Raw genomic sequence first — 17,636 nt, 5'->3', positions numbered from 1 at the left:
ATAATATTAATTCTTCCTACCCAAAAGCATGGGATGAATTTATTAGTGTCCTCTTTATTTCTCTTAAGAGTGTCTTGTAGTTTTCAGGGTATAAGTCTTTCACTTCCTTGTTTAGGTTTATTCCTAGGTATTTTATTCTTTTTGATACAATTGTGAATGGAATTGTTCTTCTGATTTCTCTTTCTGCTAGTTCATAGGTTAGTGTATAGGAATGCAACAGATTCCTGTGTATTAAATTTGTATCCTACAACTTTGCTGAATTCAGCTATTAGTTCTAGTAGTTTTGGAGTGCATTCTTTAGGAACTTTATGTACAATATCATATCATCTGCAAACAGTGACAGTTTGACTTCTTCCTTACCAATCTGGATCCTTTATTTCTTTGTGTTGTCTGATTGCCATGGCTAGGACCTCCAGTACTATGTTGAATAAAAGCGGGGAGAGTGGGCATCCTTGTCTTGTTCCCAATCTTAAAGGAAAAGCTTTCAGCTTCTCGCTGTTAAGTATGATGTTGGCTGTGGGTTTGTCATGTATGGCCTTTATTATGTTGAGGTACTTGCCCTCTACACCCATTTTGTTGAGTTTTTATCATGAATGGATGTTGAATTTTGTCGAATGCTTTTTCAACATCTATGGAGATGATCTTGTGGTTTTTGTCCTTTTTGTTGATGTGGTGGATGATGTTAATGGATTTTCAAATGTTGTACCATCCTTGCATCCCTGGGATGAATCCCACTTGATCATGGCGTATGGTCCTCTTGATATATTTTTGAATTCAGTTTGCTAATATTTTGTTGAGTATTTTTGCATCTATGTTCATCAGGGATATTGGTCTATAGTTTTCTTTTTTGATGGGGTCTTTGCCTGGTTTTGGTATTAGAGTGATGCTGGTGGCTTCATAGAAATAGTTTGGAAGTATTCCCTTCTCTTCTATTTTTTGGAAAACTTTAAGGAGAATGGGCATTAGGTCTCCTCCAAATGTCTGATAAGATTCAGCAGTGAATCCATCTGGTCTGGAGGTTTTTTTCTTGGGTAGTTTTTTGATTACTGATTCAATTTCATTGCTGATAATTGGTCTGTTTAGATTTTCTGTTTACATGGTCTTTATTATGCTAAGGTTATATTCCTTCTACCTAACCTGTTAAGTTTTTATCATGAATTTTGTCTAATTTTTGTCAGACTCCTCCATCTATTGAGATGATGTGATTTTTTTTTCATTCAGTCAAAAATGTATCACATTGACTGATTTGTGTATGTTCAACCATTCTTGCATCCCAGGTTTATACCAGGTTTATCCCACTTGATCATGGTGGTGAATGAAATGATCTTTTTAATGTGCTACTGAATTACGTTTACTAGTATTTTATTGAGAATGTTTACGTCTATATTTATCAGGGATTTGGTCTGTCATTTTAATTCTTTTCCGTGTAACCTCTCTGAGCCTAGAACTCCCCATCTATAACATAAGAATCCAACTTCATGCGTTCGGAGGATTACATGAGGTAACACGTGAAACGCACCCTGTAAACCAAAGGCAGTTGACAAGTGTTAGTTTGCTTCCCTCCCTGCATCAGAGCAGCTAGGACACTAGGGCACAGAGGAGGCTGCCTCAGGGTAGCTCTGGCCTTGTAAAATGGGAGTGTGGATCTGGGCTTTGAGCTTTCAACCAGGGAAGACATGGGCCCCAAAAGCACTCATTCGGGTCACAGAGCTTGAAGTAAACCCAGGTATCCTAAGGTCAGGGTGATTTCTCCCCTCCTCCTAGTGCCATTTCAGGTGGCAGTTTGGGGGGCAAAAGGCAGTCATCATTCCCAGCATTGCTCCTCTAAGGAAATAGTCAATGTCTCACAAAAGAGCTTCAGGAAAAGAAATCATGTGACCCCATGTTAGGAATGACCCTTACCCCAGCAGTAAAGGGGAAGAAAATCTAAACAGTACCCACTCTTTTCTTCTATTTGCACAAAATCTCCAGAAGGAACTGGCATATTTTGTTACCTTCAAGGAGGAGACTAGATGGATGGCCTATGGATGGACTGACTTTTGTACCATCTGAATATTGAGCCATGTGGACATAGAGCCCTATTCAAACTAAGTCCATTAAAAAAATACTCTTTCCTGAAGCCACAGGCTGGGGGTTGGGACTCCTTGGTTCTGACCCCACCTCTGCCACACACGGACTTGACTATAATTTTGGGCAGCTCATGTAATCTCTCTAGGCTGTTTCCTCCACTGTAAGATATGAGTGGGCTGGACAAATTACCTGTAAGGCTCCTTTCAGAGCCAAAGGTCTGATCCAGACTCCCCCAGCTAGATTCTAAAATCCGTACGGGAAGGGATGGGACAATTTCGGAGTCTTTTGAAAAGGCTCCCTTATAAACTGTGGCCCAGGGAGGGTTTGCTCACCCAGCTAGAAGCCACCCATTCTAGGAACCCAGGTCTTTAAACCAAGGTGGCCAGGACTGTCCCAAGTCAGCAGGGGGACAGGAGATGCTGACAGAGGGGAGCAGCTCTCAGATGTGTAGGTCTGGGTTTAAATACTGGATGACCTTGAGCTATAACCGTGTAACCTCTCTGAGCCTAGAGCTCCCCATCTGTAACATAAGAATCCAACTTCACGGGTTCGGGGGATTACATGAGATAACATGTGAAACGCACCCTGCAAACCAAAGGCAGTTGACAAAAGTTAGTTTGCTTCCCTCCCTCCATCAGAGCAGCTAGGACACTAGGGCACAGAGGAGGCGGCCTCAGTTTCTATGTTTAGTTTTAAGTTGGTTTTATACAAATCCATAAAACGTGGCCTTCTCAGGTGGCTTTCCCAGCAATTTTGTTGCTACAATCCAAGACTATGTAGGCTGCTCACACCACTGGGGCAAAAAAACCCAGCTTTGCCAGCTTGGGACTGCAGGGGGCTTCTCTCTCATTTGTCTGCATGGGGAGAACAATGTCAAGGGGCCTTTGGGAGATGACACGCTGTAGGTGGCGGAGTAGGGAGAGAGCAGAGGGAGATGGGGAACATCAGCACCTCGAAGGCTGCCGGTGGGGCTACCGGGTGGGGCCGAGGGCTCTGCGCTTGCAGGGAGCTCGGCTACTTTCTCCAGGACCCCAGGCACGTACCGATCTCTGAGCCTTGGTTTTCTCATCCACAGAAGCACAGCTGAAAAGACCTACATCTTGGGGTTCTGTGATGATTAAATGAGACACCTAAGAGATATTTTGTGTGTAGTAACTTCTCCTTCTTTTATTTTTAAGAGAAAGGAGGCAAAGACCTTCAAAGAAGAGACAGATTCATACAACTGCCTTGTAGCAGAGATCTGACACAGACTTGTCATTGGAGTGAGTCGGTCGTGACACACCCTGAAGCACAAAATGGACATTTTTTCTTGTAGACTGAGGCCTAAAAGGGGTTGAAAAAAAAATAAAGCCAATTGGATCTTAGTTTTTTCCTCCATGACCAGGAAATGAATGGTGGGTTGGTTTCTATGCACTGGCGAGGCAAGTGCAGCTCCATGCTTTAAGGTAAGAAAAAGGGGGACCCTTTATTTTAAAAGGGAGATAGATGTCAGAGAACATCCCCAGCAGCCCGCCAAGGAGCTGATGAGAGAAGCGGAGCTGCAGGGAGCTGTTGGAACGGCAGCAGCTCCAGCAGACACGGGACCCTTGCTGCCAGCCCCTGGCACTGGCCAGCCCCTCACCTCCTTCAGAACCAGTCTCCAAGCTCTGAGAAGTAATGGCAGTGGGTTGGGGCAGGGGTGGCACAGGTGGAAAGTCTAAATGGAAACAGGAGCCCGTGAATAGCCCGAGAGGCGGTCCAGGAGGGGAGCCGGTCTGGCCCAGAGCCAACCTGGGCTCTCCCTATGGCTTACGCTTCCTCAGAGTTGAGGGCCTGAGACCTGAGAATCTAGCTGGGGCGGCACTGGGGAGGAGCCCGGGGCGGGGCAGAGAGCGCTGCTGAGGACGCCCAGGGCCGCCGGAGAGGAGAAGACCGACCGCCGGGCGCCAGCCTCCAGCAAGCCGGCAGGGCTCTGGGCCCAGGCCCGAGACAGTCCGAAGAGGAGGCTGAGGTACTGGAGAAAGAGCCTGGCCCCAGGGGGGCACAGACATGCTGCGGGGCTTTGTCCTGGCGGGGGTCAAGGCCACACACAAAACTGCGGGAGCCCCAGGCAGTGCCCTGCAGGTCCAATGGACCAACTCAACTGCAAAGGGAGTTGATTTTTAGAGGCACCTCTTCCTCCTGCAGGTGCCACCCCTCTGCCGCCTGTCCCTGCAGGAGCTCTTGCACAAGTTGACACACTGAAGCCTGAGGTAGGCTGCGCGGTCACAGAGGGGGCAGCTTGCTGCTCCCAGTCATACCATCCTTGTCACCCAGCCCCGTGGTTCCTCAGAGGGGGACAAAGAGGGCACAGGAGGCGGCTCCATCGGAGGGGACGAAGCACAGGCAGCTCCTGGGCATGTGGTCCGGGTGCAGCGGAGGCCAGGCTGCCCTGAAGCCCATTGCTCAGGGCCTCAGTAGTGATATACCTTCAGTTTGTTGTCCTCACACAGGCCCAGCTGCAGGAGGCCCGAAGCACCTGTTGACTTGGGCAGGGAAAAGAGGTACCTGACCCGGAGGTGAAGGAAAACTCTGCAGTCAGGTGAGCACAACCAGGGAAGGGTCAAAGGCCAAATGCAGTCTTCCACACAGGGGCCCCAGGACACAAACGGAAGCCTTGCAACCCGGCTCGGCCAGGAAGGGGCCAGGGTTTGGAAACCCGCTGAAAGGATACGACCTGGGGTCACTCTTGTACTGCTCCAGCCACCTTCGGTTGGCCTCGATCGTGCTCTGAAAGCTGGTGCTGCCCATCCTGGGCACTTGGGACGGGGAATGCTGCAGGAGGCGGAGCTGCTCGCTGCAAGGGGGAGGACAGCATGGGGAGGCGAGGGCGAGCAGGCCCACCGGAGGCCCTCGCTTCTGCCTGCCCACGCTTCCTCTCAGCAGACCAGCTGCAGCCTTTTTGGGGGTCTCTTCAACGATTCTAAACTCCCCGTACTGGCCAGAATGCCCCTCTCAGAGGATGAGCGTCAGCGCCTAAAGGGAAGGCGGTGGACCCCTGAGCCCCTTCCTGAGTGGACGCTCCAGGCTCTGGGCACTCGCATCTGCTTATGCCCAGCCTGTCTCCTCCGTGGAAGCTTTGCCCTCTGTCGGCTCAATACCTGCCCAGCATCAGCTCCCAAGTCGGCCAAAGGGGGAGGCGGAGGGGGGTACACTTGGCGAGGAGGAGGATGAACAGGCACCCCTCTCACTCCAGATGTTACCCAGCAGGACTGGAGGAAGCAGGAAGCCACAGGAAGCAGAGAACAATCGGCCACACTCCGGGGCTGGAGGGGCAGGGCCCCACCAGGCAGCTTCCTAAGCGCAGCCCTGACTGGCACCTCGGTGGTTTGGACCCTTCTCTGGTTGCGGGGGGTGCCTCAGACGCAGGCAGCTCTGTGGGCTGGGGCTGCTCACCCTCTGGGCACAGTGACCGGGAGCTCTGCTCTCCCCAAAGGCCCACCTGCCCAGGGAGGCATAGCGGGGCTTACCTGGCAGACACGTAACCCAGCCTGTTCTCCAGGGGGGCAGGGCCGCTGCTGAGGGGCGGGGCTCCAGCTGGAAAATGGGAGGAAATCATTCAGAGCTCGGCAGCCGGTCAGCTGGGCCGGACCCTGGCCGGCCGCTTCCCGAAAACAAGGAAAGTTCCTGGGGTTGGACATGAGCGACAGGTGACAACCAGGAATTGATCTACTTGTCTTAGGGAGAAGCTATGTACCATTTTCCCTCAAGTAACTATGTTTTTTATGGCTTTTCACATTCCTAAGCAGGCCTGTGAGACCAGGGGGAAGCCATTCAGCCATAGGGTTGTGAGCAGAATCCTGGCGTCACAGAGACAAGGGTCAAAAGCCAGCCTGTCACTTGCTCCTTGTGGGCTCACCACTTCGCCTGAGTCCCAGGCCCCCTTTCTGTGAGGTGGAGACAAATATTATTGCCTCAGGGGTTTATTATAAGGACAAATTATAAGCTATATAAAATGCCTGGCCCACAATATAACACACGGAAGCTATTAAACCCATCAGAAAGGCTGCAACCCGCCTGAACTCCAGCACCACCACCAGCAGGTCTTCCCCGTAGACGATACCAAAGTTGGGGGCAGGGGAGGGGGGCTTACTTGGAAAATACTTGTGCCACTTCTCCACCAGGAAGTCGTCCACAGTTTGAGAAACAGAGGAGGAGGGCCTGGGGCCCAGCCCCAGGTCCCAGGCCCACCGGGTAGGCGTGGCTGGGCTTGGGACCCCAGCCAGGGAGGAGCAGGCAGGATTGGGGGTGCACCAGGGGGAGCAGGGAGGGGTCTGGGCTGGCACGGAAGAGAAGAGGGGCAGCTGCGTGTTGAGGCTGCCCAGCACGCTGAGGGCGCCATTCATCTGGTGGCTGATCTGCTGCAGGGAGCTGTTCAGGTAGTGGATCTTATTGTGGAAGGTGGGACATGGGGTCAGGGTGACTGCAAAGGGAGAGCAGAGGTGGGGAAGGACTCAGATCCAGGGCCCTGGAATGTCCCCAGGCCCAGCTGACGCTGTGGCTCGCTGTTCCTCCAGACAGCAGCCCCTCAGCCTTGATGGCGGTGAGGGAAGGCGGGGTGGCAGAGGGAGAACACTGCCTGGGCAGGTGGCACTGGCAGGGAAAGGCTAACGGGCACCTTCTCCCTGTGCCCTGCTCTGCGAGTCCGAAGGCCTTCCCTGGCCTCAGCCCTGTGTGCCGCCAAAGCCAAAGGGCTTCGTTCCTTCCCACCCATTGACGCAGCGCCTGCCCCAGCCCCAGCCATGCCGGCCAGGGGAAGGGGCTGTACCTCTGTTCCCTAAGACCCCCCAGCCCCTCCCCGCCGACACCACCACTCACTGTGAGGCAGGGAGGACTCGGAGCTTTCACTGCTGGTGTCTTCCAGGTCGCCGAGGTCAAAGGTCACCGCCTTCTTGGTCGGGGCTCCTCTGAGAGTGTCTGCATCTAAGGGCTGACAGAAGCAGCGGTCGGTCCTGATGCTTGCCCTGGGCTTTCTGCCCACTGCCCCTGTGATGTGCAGTGTGGGGACTGAGGACCTGGTGGGCAGGGGCAGCGGGGACAACAGCCCCTCTCCTGCTGCCCCACACCTCCAGCACCCAGGGAGGAGGCCCCAAGGCCCCAGGGAAGGCAGGGAAGCCCTCCAGGTTCCTCTGAACCCCACACCCTGGGCACAGCTCTCCCTGAGGACCATGACAGGGGAGGGGCAGGGGCTAGTCTCGCTCACAAAAACCTGCGGCAAAAGGCTCCAGGTCTGCTCGGGCCCACTCAGCACCCCCAAAGCTGAAGCCACCAGTGTTTCGCCAACCCAGCACCCCCAACATGGGACCACGGAAGAGGAAGGCGTGGCCACGGGGCGGCACCTCTTCCCCAAGGGAGGCCTCCAGCCGATGCAGCTCCTCTGTCTTCAGCAGGTCACAGCCTTTCTGCATGGCCGACGTCGTCTCACCCAGGTGCCTGGTCCCCTGCAGCCGGGGAGGAAGCAGGGCATGCATGTGGTGGCTACCCACACCAGGGCTGTTCATGAGAGTTAAATGGGAGTGTGTTACATGCTTAGCATGACGCCCGAACCTAACAAACTCTCCAGTGGTTACTGTTAACCAGATGGTGGTGGTTATAACTGCTCCAACTACCAATTCTAACATCATTGCTGGGAGGGACTCAGGAGAGAAACGACAGGGCCTAGAGGTAGCATGCGATACCCCGGGAGCCCTGCCCCTCTGCCAGCCTCTTGCCCTCCCCTGGACCCACACTTCCTCAGCAGCTCTGAGCACCATCTAAATTCTAAGGGACCAGGTGTGATCTTCTGCCGAGACCCTCAAATGACATAGCCAGCGAGCCCAGGGGGAGGTGAGCCCAAAGGGGCTGCTGCCCCCGTTCCCCCAGCCCCGTCCCCCAGCTCCCAGCACAGGGCTGGCTGCAGGCGCTCTGAGACCCCAACCTCGTCCAGGTCCTTGCGCACGTCTTCCAGGGCCTCGGTGCCCAGCGGGTCTGCGTCTGCCCCCTGAGCACCGGCCAGCTCACGGCGCCAGTGCCGCTGGGCAGCTTGCAGAACTGTCTGCCGCCTCCGCATAGAGCGTGTCTGCCGCACCAGGAACTCCTTGGCACTCCGGAGAGCTATCCCCTCAGCAGAGACGTAGTGCTGGATGCTGTGGGAGGGCAGTCCAGGGCTGGAGAGTTGGAGAGGGAAAACACTCCAGAAACCCATGCTGTGGGTCACTCGAGCACATGCCAGCAGATGCCCACCCTGAGCACAGACCACTGGCTAGGGCAGGGGCGGGGCGATGTGGGGACGCCACCGTTAAACACCATGTTGCATTTCATGCATTGTACCAAGTCCCCCACAGTGACTGAAGGGGATGGCACCTAAGGCCTCCAGACAGACACCCCATGAACCTGGTCCTCAACCAGAAGTCAGCAGACCTCACATGTTGTGTCAAAGGTCACAATGGGCACCTGTGTGGCTTTACCAGAGAGGACCCCTCGGGCCCCCTTCCCTGAACTGAGCCCCACGGGTGACAGCTGTCACCTCACGTCAGCACCTCTCTGCTCTGTGACGCAGGCAGTCACTGACCCTTTCACGGCATCCTCACCCAAAGTAAGACAGACTATTGGAACTCACCTGTCCGAGGACAAGCCGGTCTCCTCCTTGCTCTGGGAGAGGGCAGGGGACGCCTCTTTGGTTTGGTTCTAAGAACACACGGTAGGAAAGGCCCATCAAATTCAACAAACTCAGATACACTGCAGCTCAAAGGACTCCAAAGCCCTCCCTGGGGCCGAGACACGGCAGCGGCTCTCCCAGCCGCGAGGCACCACTTACTCACTCACTGATGCCGTTGGACCGGACATGTGGGACCGGGAATGGGAGAAGCCGGAGGCTACGGGTCTGTATAAGGCAGAGCAGGAGCCCTCCCAATGCCCCAGTGCCCCCAGAACTGGCCCTTGCCTGGAGTGCCCTTCCTCTGTGGTGCCCCAGCCCAGCCACCCTGTCCCTTCCAAGGCGCAGAGCGGCTCACAGTCCCAAGGGATGTCCTCAGGTCCTTGATGTGGAGATCTGGCTCAGAACATGGGGCATCACCCTCCTCAACTGCCAGCCCTTTCAACATGTCCTGCTTCCTCTGAACTTGGGCCTCCAGGTCCCTGTGGTGGGAAAGGGAGGCGAGCGGGGTCACATGATAAAGCAGCTGGACAGCTGCCAGGGCTCCCAGCGTGAGGGAGGGCGCGGGACCACCTCCACCCCTTCGCTTCCGTCCTATTCCTTGAGGCAGGGCTGAGGCAGGACTGGCAGACCCAGGGCTCCCCCGCTGTTCACAGCCTCTTAACAGCCCCCAACTCACTACAAAATGCAGCAGACTAACCCTCTGCCCGGCTCCCCCTCTGCCTGTTAAGTGGGCCATGAAGACACAGGGTGCGTGAGCAGCAGAGGGCAGGTGAGAGGCAGCAGGGGTGGCTCCGTGCAGGGTGCCCACAGCACCTGACGTGCTTCTGCAGCCGCTGACTCCGGGTCTGCAGCTGCTCCACCTGGGACTCCAGCTCCGACCTGCGGGCCTGCAGCTCATCGAGAGTCCTTTGCAGCTGCCGGTTTGACTCCAGCAGGTGGGTGTGCTCCTTCTTCGCCTGCCCCAGGGTGGCTGCAGCTTCCTGAGGACAAAAGAAAAGATAGGAACCCCCGGGTATCTTTGGTTCTGGTTTCAAGTTCCGCCTCTAAATCCTGGAATTTCCTTTCCTGTTCAGAAAGGTAGGAGGAGAGAAAGAGGGGAAAGCAGGAAGCAAGCAGCAGCAGAGGACAGGGAAGCCCAAAGAGCTGGGGGGAGAGGTGCGGCCAGCGAGTCTGCGGCCCGCGCACAGGCTCCCGTCCGCCCCCAAACCCGAGGCCCCGAGCTGGATTCCACGGGGTGGTGCTCTCTGTGGAATATCGGCCAGCATAGTTTGGAATCCGAAGGCCCTGGACGGGTCAGATGGAGAGAAAGCGGGCTGCGGGTGGAAGAAGGGAAGGAAGGGGAAGGAATAGGGGGGAGACAAAGCAGGGAGCACGGGAGGTGCAGACAGACCTGGCTCTCCAGCGCCACCTGCCTCTGTGCATCGAGGAGCTGCTGCTTCTCCCGCCGGGCAGCCTCCTCCTGCAGGGGAAGGGCAGGCGTGGGGCCCTGGGGCCGTCATCTCCAGGCCCCAAGTCCGAGGGGCAGGAAGGACGGGCCCACCCTCTCCTGTGGAGCCATCACTCCCAGGTCAAGGGCACCTGGAGGTCCTGTACTCCACCCCGGCCCCCCCACCTGGACGTCCAGCTGAGCCAGTCTGGCCTTGACATCTTTGGTTCTGGCTTCAAGTTCCCCTTCTAAATCCTGGAATTTCCTTTCCTGCGTGGAAATGTAGGTGGAGAGAAAAATGTGCATGTAGGACGAACATAAGGCTTTGGCTGAGGGGCGGGAAGGGGCTCTGAGCCACCATACCAGGCCTCGCACTCCAGGCCAGGCTCCGTTGCCCGAGGCCTCCAGGGAAAGCAGCACCCTCGTCTCCTCCCAGTGAGGGGAGGCAAAGGCTCTAACCCCAGGGCCCAAAGGGGCCGGCCGCTCCCCCTGCAGTGACGTCCCCTGGCCCAGCAAACGGAGGGGCAAAGGAGCCCCAGCCTGGGGAGGCCCGGGAGGCCCCCACTCGGGAGGCTCTCAGGCCCTGTCCCCCTAGCACTTACCTGCCCTGCACGGGGGTGGCAGGAGGCTCACCCACCCCAGCCCCAAGTGTCTGCCCAGAACCCCACCTGCTCCCGGTGCCGACGCCGCAGGCCCTCCAGCTGCCCGTCCTGCTCCCGCCGCAGGCCCTCCAGCTCCCACTCGTGGGCCTTCCGCAGGCGCTCCAGCTCCCTGGCCAGGCGCCCCAGGAGCTCAGCCCGCTGCCTACTCTCCTGCACAGGGCGAGGGCCGCCGGTAGGAAACTGCAGCGGCCCTTCACACCCTGACCCCACAGCCCGCAGCCCCTGCAGCCTCGGCACAGAGAGGCCAGCGCCCCCTCCCCCCTTGGGGCCAGCTCCTCGAGGGAGGACAGCGTCGAGGCTGGCAGGGCTCCTATCCCCGAGAGCGCCTCCACCACTGACGCGGTCATCAGACCGACGTCCGAGGAGGAGCTGCCTCTCCTACTGCCCCCGCGGGCCCAGCTGCCCTTCCCTGAGGGGAGAGAGGTCATCAATTAATCATCACTCTTCTTCAGCAAGGTCAGAATTGGTTGGGGAAGGGGGTCAACCCCATTTCATCACAGGCCGGCTGCTTCTGCCCAGGGAAAGACCGTGCAGAGTCTGGGTACAGTTCCAGTCACTGGAGGGGGGCCTGGAAAGCCCAGGCGGAGGCCCACTGCGCCCTGTGGCCACCTGCCAAATGGAACTTTCCCACCTCAGCCCAAAGCTGAAGATGGGCAGATACCTAAATACTGTTTGGCTCTTGCCAGTCTACTTCTTCGTGTCCTGGCATTCCAGTTAGCCCTGGTGGCATGGGGCTGGGGGGTTAAAGGGGAAGGCTCTGGAGTCAGTCTGGACTGTTATTCCCGCTCCTCTACCTGCTAGCGGGTGGGCTTGGGGAAGTTGCTGACATGCCCCTGTCTCAGTTTCCTCATTTTCAAAGGGAGGTAATGGGAGTACATACTCCCCAAGGGTGCTGTGAGGGCGAAACGAGTTCACACACACACAAGGCTGAGAGCAGCGCGGGCGCAGTGTGCGTTGAGTACACGTGAGCCATTATTTCTACGGGAGCGAGGCGGGCTGCCCAAGAGGGCACCACACTTCATCTCCAGCTTTACTGAAAAGGAAAACAGGACCTCAGCACAGCAGGGTGCGGGTGCCAAGGAAGGAGGCCTGCACGATCTCTGAGCACAGCTGCCCCTTCCGCTGCCCTCCAGCTGAGGGCGGGCCCCCAGGGGGTGTGCACGTGAGTGTGCGCCAGGGATGAGGCCCGGTCACCTCAGCTTCATACTGCTCTCTGGCCTCGGCCACCACCCGCTGGTGCTCCTCCTTCATCCTGCCCATCCTCCTCTCGTGGTCCCTCTCCACCTCCTGGCGCTTCTCTCTCAGGAGGCTGTTGAGCTGCAGGGCAACATGCAGGGCCGAGAGTGGACCAGCAACTCGGGACCCGTGCACACATGCAACACCCTCACGCCTGCCCATCGTCCCCCATGCGCACATGACACACACAGCCCTCCTCCAGCCCCCTCCCTGCACAAGTAGAGGGCCATGGGGGCAGAGAAGCACCTGGCCTTGAGGGAACTAAGGCTAAAACTGGAGCAGAAGTTCTAACCCTATCTGAGACACCAGCAGCAAAGCAGAGGAGCCCTGGGCCAGGCCAGGCAGACCACCCACAACAGGTGCCCGCCAGGCCGACGCGGCGGACCAGCACTCACCTCCCACTCGTACTCCAGCGCTTGGTGAACTTTCTGATGCGCTCTCTGCTCTGCCCACCCGAGGCTCTCCTGCAGCTGGGCCTCCTCTTTCTGCTGTGTGTCCTCTATTTTCTTCTGGAGGCTGGACACCACCTGAGGAGGCCCCCGGGGAGTGTGACAGTCAGCACAGCAGAGCGGCCACGGGGACTCTTGTTGCAGCACCCAGCACCTATCCCCACGGGCCAGGGGGAGAGGGAGGCTCCCTCCCGAGCGGCAGGGGTGGGGCTGGGTCCTGCTGCCATGACGGGGTGCTGAGGTTCGCCCTCAGGGGCCAGGACACCCAGGCCCCGCCTCCCAGGCCAGGGCACTGCCTCTCACTTCTCGGCGCTGGGCCTCCCGTGAGGAAGACGGCCGCTGCAGCTCAGCCCTGTGCTCCCTCTCTAGTGCTGCCACAGCCTGGGGAGCAACAAAGGGCCTGTGAGGGACGCAGGGCAGGCTGCCTGGCACTGCCCCGGGGGAGGAGCCGGGAAGACCGTCCCCAGCACCCCTTTGATCTGAGGGGCCCAGAGGAGCCACAGGCATGTGTGTGTTCCTCTGAAATAGCTCAGGCCCTCAAGTCTGCAGCGAGGAGACGAGGAGGCGCATGAAGGCCAGAGTGGAGGGCGCTCAGTGGGCCTCGGGCACGCAGCTGCTACTGCTGTCTGTGAGCGAGACCCGAGGCAGGGAGGCCTGGAGGTCTGGGCGCGATGCCCCCACCACGCGGAGCCCGACCAGGCTCTCCTGGTCTGAGAGCCGGAGCCCCCCACTCCACCAAAAGAAAACAAGCTTCCCGCGGCCTGTCACCTGCTCCCGCCTCTCCCCTGGAGATGGGCATCTGACTGCGGGGACAGGGGCTGAGGGGCGCAGAGGGAGCCCTCCTGAGGCGCCACTAACACGGGAGGAAGGGGGTGGGGACAAGGCGCCCTTGTTCCAGCGCCTCTGGTCCCAGTTCCCAGGGGTGGGATCTTCCCGACCCCACAGGCCACGTCCCCTGGAACGTCGCGCTGCCGCTGACAGCACTGGCCCGGCCGGCCGCGGAGGGAGCCCTGGACGCCGGCAGTGCCCTCGGCCCGCAGCCCCGGCCGGGGCTGGCACCTCCCGGGGCCCACGCGGAGCGGCGGGCCGGACTCCCCCCAGCACGTGCGCTCAGCCCGGCCCCCAGGGCGGCCCAGGGGCAGGTCGGAGGGGAGGCCCCGCCCCGCGCGCTCACCTCCTGCCCCTCCTGCGGCTGCCGCAAAGCCGCCTCCCTCCCGGCGCCCAGGGCGGCCTGCGCCCCCTCCTCCCGGAGCCGCTCCGGCGTTCGTCCGCTTCTCCGCTCCCAGCCGGCCCTCTCCGCCTCCTCCAGGGACTCCAGCTCTTGCCGGGCCCTGGGCACACAGAGGGCACGGGGTGGGCCTGGGCCCTCGGCACGGCCTCCCCAGGCCGGGCGGCCCCCAGGGTGCCCTCACCTGGCCCGGCCCCCGTCGGCCTCTGCCTGCGCCCAGAGCCGGGCCAGCCTGCGCCCCTCCTCCTCCCGCATCCGAGCCGCCTCTTCCTCGGCGGCGCTCCGCAGCTGCTCCCTCAGGGCACTGGGCGGGCGAGGAGGAAAGGCGAGTTCACCGGGGGGCCCGCCCGTTCACGCACCATCCCGGCGCGCGGCCCCCACTGCCCGCGGAGCTTCCCGAGTCTTACCGGACTCGGCCTCCGGGCCCTGCTGCCCCCCTGCGCTACCTCCCAGGGCAAAGGGGCAGCCGCGGGCCCCGCCGGAAATGGGCCACGGGCTGCTTGACCTCAGGGCAGCGTCTCCTGCTAGGTTCCCCGCAGCGCGGCCTCCGCTGGGCCCGGGCGCGTCTGCCCCCCCCCCACTCTGCTCCCATCTCCCTCCACCCCCCCCCACAGGGCTCTGTTCTAGGCACACCGGACGAGCCACCACCCCCCACCCCCCCCACCCCCCGGCCCCACCACGCGCCTGCCGGCTCCCAGCCTGGCTCGGGCTGCGCCTCTCCCTAGCGTCCGCTTCCCTTTCTAGCTGATGAAGCCACGTTCATCACTCAACACGCAGCCCCCGCCTCCCCGAGAAGTCTGTCCGGCTCCCTCCGGTTCATCGATTCGGCCTTCCTGTCCCGTCGCCTTTGTAGATGACCTCTCCTATCCTCCACCGCCTGTACCGCACATCAGATTGCACCGTAATCAATCTTTTGTGCATCTGTTTTCCTTACAAGTCTGAGAGCTTCAAGAAAGAAATCTTGTCTTAGAATCTGTAATAACCCAGGTGCTGAACACGGTAACTGACATGAAATAGGTGCAAAATAAATGTTCACTGAATTTGAAAAGTACACCAGCCCCAGGCTATAGGCAAGCTTTGTTTGTGGATGAGGGTATCTTATTCACAAACCAGTGATGGGAACCAGTTCACCCCAAGAGGACATCCCCCCGCTTACACAAATCACGTCATCCTCACAGGTGCACTCAGGGAATTCAAGCCCAAGAAAACCGTGACTCAGGAGACAATTTCTTTGAAAAGCTTCTGTACTGAATTCTAAAGCCAAAAGAGACTTAGGACTGTTTCCTATTTCAAGCTATCTACACCATTACTGTCTTTCACTATGATAGAAAATTTGAGTTAAATAAAAATCCTTCCTTCTAGACTGCCCAGAAATGCTTCTCTTTATTCTATGGCTGAATTTGTATATAACACCACAGAATGTGGGAGGGCCTTTAGAGGTTAAGTCCTCCATTTTACAACTCTTTCTCTTCACCTTACAGCTAAACTCAATCTCTCAATTTTACAACTAAAGAAACTAAGGATCAGCCTGCCTATCTTTCTCCCTGCCTTCTCACTCAAGAAATATTTTCTACAAGGTCAGCTGTGGCTTCCAGAAATTTCTACCAAGTAGACATTTACCAGAAGAGAGGAGGCCCCACCCCTCAGAGAGGCTCATAAACAGAAACAGGGTTTTAACGACGAACTATTCCAAAGAGAGTCAAGCAAGACACGGCCGACAGAGAAGTCACACAGTCAAGGCCTCTGGAATTGTACTGATCTCACCTGAAAACCAAGAGCTACCATTTCTTGAGCAACTCCTGTGTTTCAGGCCCTGAGCCAGATACTTCCGGCATGCTTGTCTTCACCACAATCTAACAGGGCCCCTGGACACCCTCTGGATTTCAGGGATTGGGGGAGGGGTGCAAAGCACAGTCAGCCAAGCCCAGAAGAGGAGGAGAAGTCTGGTCGGCTGGCAGGGAATCACCGCCGGGATTTCCTTCTGGGAGCTGCTTCCCAAGGTGAGCTGAGCCATAAGCTGTTTGCGGGCGGTCAGGAGACCGGCCCCCAGTTTTCAGGTGGCTGGAAGAGGATGCTGGGGGAGATCGATCTTCGGGATGCTCCCTGGCAGGGGATCCGGGAGGGGTGATACAAGGACTGAGCATGCGTCTGTGGGTCCTGCGATGGGCTGATGGGAGAGAACTGTCCCCCACCCACGGGGTAATCGGGTGTTGGTGTTCTGTGAGTGTCTCTAAGTTAAGCATAAACGTTTTATATTCTCTTTGCTATGGACCATATAAAAACAGTAAGTTCCTTTGGATGCTCTGTCCAAGAGGATAGGATTGAGTCTTTACTTAAATTGCCAAGTAAAGAAATACATTAACACCTTTTTGGAGCACCTTTCCCACACTAGAGCTCTGACAGAGGTTGCTTATTACCTTCTCAATATCCATTCTCCCATTTTCCCTTACAAACAGAACCCTGAGTCTATTCTGTTAGGTAAAGAGGCCCAGCTAAAGACTACATTTCCCAGTCTCCTTTGCAACCAGGGGCAATCAGTGAGATATAGGCAGAAATTGTTGGGTAACATTTCCAGCAAAAATCTTCAAAGAATAAACAGAAGTTATTGGGTAAAGTTTCCAAGAGGTACCTAAAAGGGACTGACTGAGCTAAAAGGTGTACTCTTCCCCTATTCTTCCTGCCTGGGGGTCATACATGATGGCTAGAAATCAGCAGCTATGCTGGACTGTGACAAGACCCTGAGAATAAAAACCAACACTAAAGACGGCAGGGAGATTAAAGGAGTCAGGGTACCTAGTGACTCTGCGGAGCCACTATGCCAGTGCAGAATGCCTTGTCTTATAAAAATAAGCCTCTAGTTTGTTTGCACGTAGATACACACAATCACATTCCCACAGGCCCAGCCCAGGCTTAAGCATCCTATTTGTCTAGGACCTCCCAGTCAGCTACTCAGAGAGTAGAAACCCAGACAGGAACTTCTGGGTCCTGGGCAAGAGGACCTCACACTGCGTGGTCCCAACAGGCCCGGACTCCCAAGAGAGAGGTCACCTCAGAAGTGAAGAAAGCAGGCTCCAGAGAAAGACCGCCTGGGCTGACCTGGGCTCCGCTGTGTATCAGCGTCAACAGACAAGTCACTCCACTTTTCTGTGCCTCGGTTTTGTCTCTATCACAGATCCCACAAAATGGGGCCGATAACACCTCATAAGAGCCGTTCTCAGGACTAAATGAATTAATAGAATTAAAGCACTCAAAAGATGTCAGCTATCCCCACTGTTGCCAAGGGCATGAGCCTTGGCCAGGAAGCCCATTCCTCCAGCCCAGCCGTCAAGGAGGAATCTTGGTGGGGCTGGGGAGGGAGGAGGGGGTCCTCGCTCCCCAGGTCACTGCAAGGCCGGTAAGGGGAGGGGCAGGACCTGAGAGCCTTCTCCTTCTGCTGGTGGAGCTGCAGGGTCTCCTCTTCTGCCTCCTGCCGCAGCTTCTCTCGCAGTTGCTGCATCTTCTCTTGCTTCGCTTCCAGGAGCCGCCTCTGGTCTTGCTCGAGTTCTTGGGCCACTGCCTCTTCCCTGGCCTGCAGTGTGGCCTCTGAGAGCCTCTTCTGGGGCATCGCAGCCTCTGCCAATTGCCTACCGAGGGAGGGGAACAGCATTTCACTAGTTTGAACACCCACCCACCTTTGGGCATCGGGGTTAAACAGACATCCTCATGGAGGACCCACGATCTGGAATCACACATGCCAATCAGGTCACTCAAGGGTGGGCAGCAAGACTGCCCCTCTCAAGGACACAGGCAGCACCTGTTCTACAGGACAAGCCCCATGTGGCCGTCTAAGGCCCCGAGAGCCCTGGGCAAAGGGCCACAGTAGGCTCTCCGTGGACTGCAGGCTGTGCCCGAGGTGAAAGCCTAGAGACAT

At 57.4% G+C, this 17,636-nt stretch overlaps 1 protein-coding gene across 1 annotated transcript in view; it reads right to left on the bottom strand.

The window, feature by feature from the left end:
- Window positions 1-3,210: 3,210 nt before the first annotated feature.
- LOC118929696 (centrosomal protein of 164 kDa) overlaps window positions 3,211-17,636 on the bottom strand; it is a 36,989-nt gene continuing 22,563 nt past the window's right edge. Inside the window, exons 12-31 of the mRNA XM_057490654.1 lie at window positions 17,140-17,349; window positions 13,911-14,030; window positions 13,673-13,829; window positions 12,802-12,879; window positions 12,445-12,576; window positions 12,008-12,130; window positions 10,820-10,963; window positions 10,338-10,421; window positions 10,116-10,184; window positions 9,539-9,705; window positions 9,081-9,204; window positions 8,687-8,754; window positions 8,006-8,234; window positions 7,428-7,529; window positions 6,907-7,018; window positions 6,182-6,511; window positions 5,559-5,625; window positions 4,763-4,885; window positions 4,518-4,596; window positions 3,211-3,393 (exon numbers count right to left, since the gene is read on the bottom strand). Of these exons, the coding sequence (XP_057346637.1) occupies window positions 3,325-3,393; window positions 4,518-4,596; window positions 4,763-4,885; window positions 5,559-5,625; window positions 6,182-6,511; window positions 6,907-7,018; window positions 7,428-7,529; window positions 8,006-8,234; window positions 8,687-8,754; window positions 9,081-9,204; window positions 9,539-9,705; window positions 10,116-10,184; window positions 10,338-10,421; window positions 10,820-10,963; window positions 12,008-12,130; window positions 12,445-12,576; window positions 12,802-12,879; window positions 13,673-13,829; window positions 13,911-14,030; window positions 17,140-17,349 (2,587 nt within the window). The 3' untranslated portion in view covers window positions 3,211-3,324. The remainder of the gene's footprint in view (window positions 3,394-4,517; window positions 4,597-4,762; window positions 4,886-5,558; window positions 5,626-6,181; window positions 6,512-6,906; window positions 7,019-7,427; window positions 7,530-8,005; window positions 8,235-8,686; window positions 8,755-9,080; window positions 9,205-9,538; window positions 9,706-10,115; window positions 10,185-10,337; window positions 10,422-10,819; window positions 10,964-12,007; window positions 12,131-12,444; window positions 12,577-12,801; window positions 12,880-13,672; window positions 13,830-13,910; window positions 14,031-17,139; window positions 17,350-17,636) is intronic.

Source organism: Manis pentadactyla, chromosome 13 (genome assembly GCF_030020395.1).
Source record: "Manis pentadactyla isolate mManPen7 chromosome 13, mManPen7.hap1, whole genome shotgun sequence".
In the NCBI taxonomy this organism is placed as follows: Eukaryota; Metazoa; Chordata; class Mammalia; order Pholidota; family Manidae; genus Manis; species Manis pentadactyla.
Note: the sequence above shows the minus strand (reverse complement) of the source record. Positions and strands in the feature narration are given on the sequence as shown.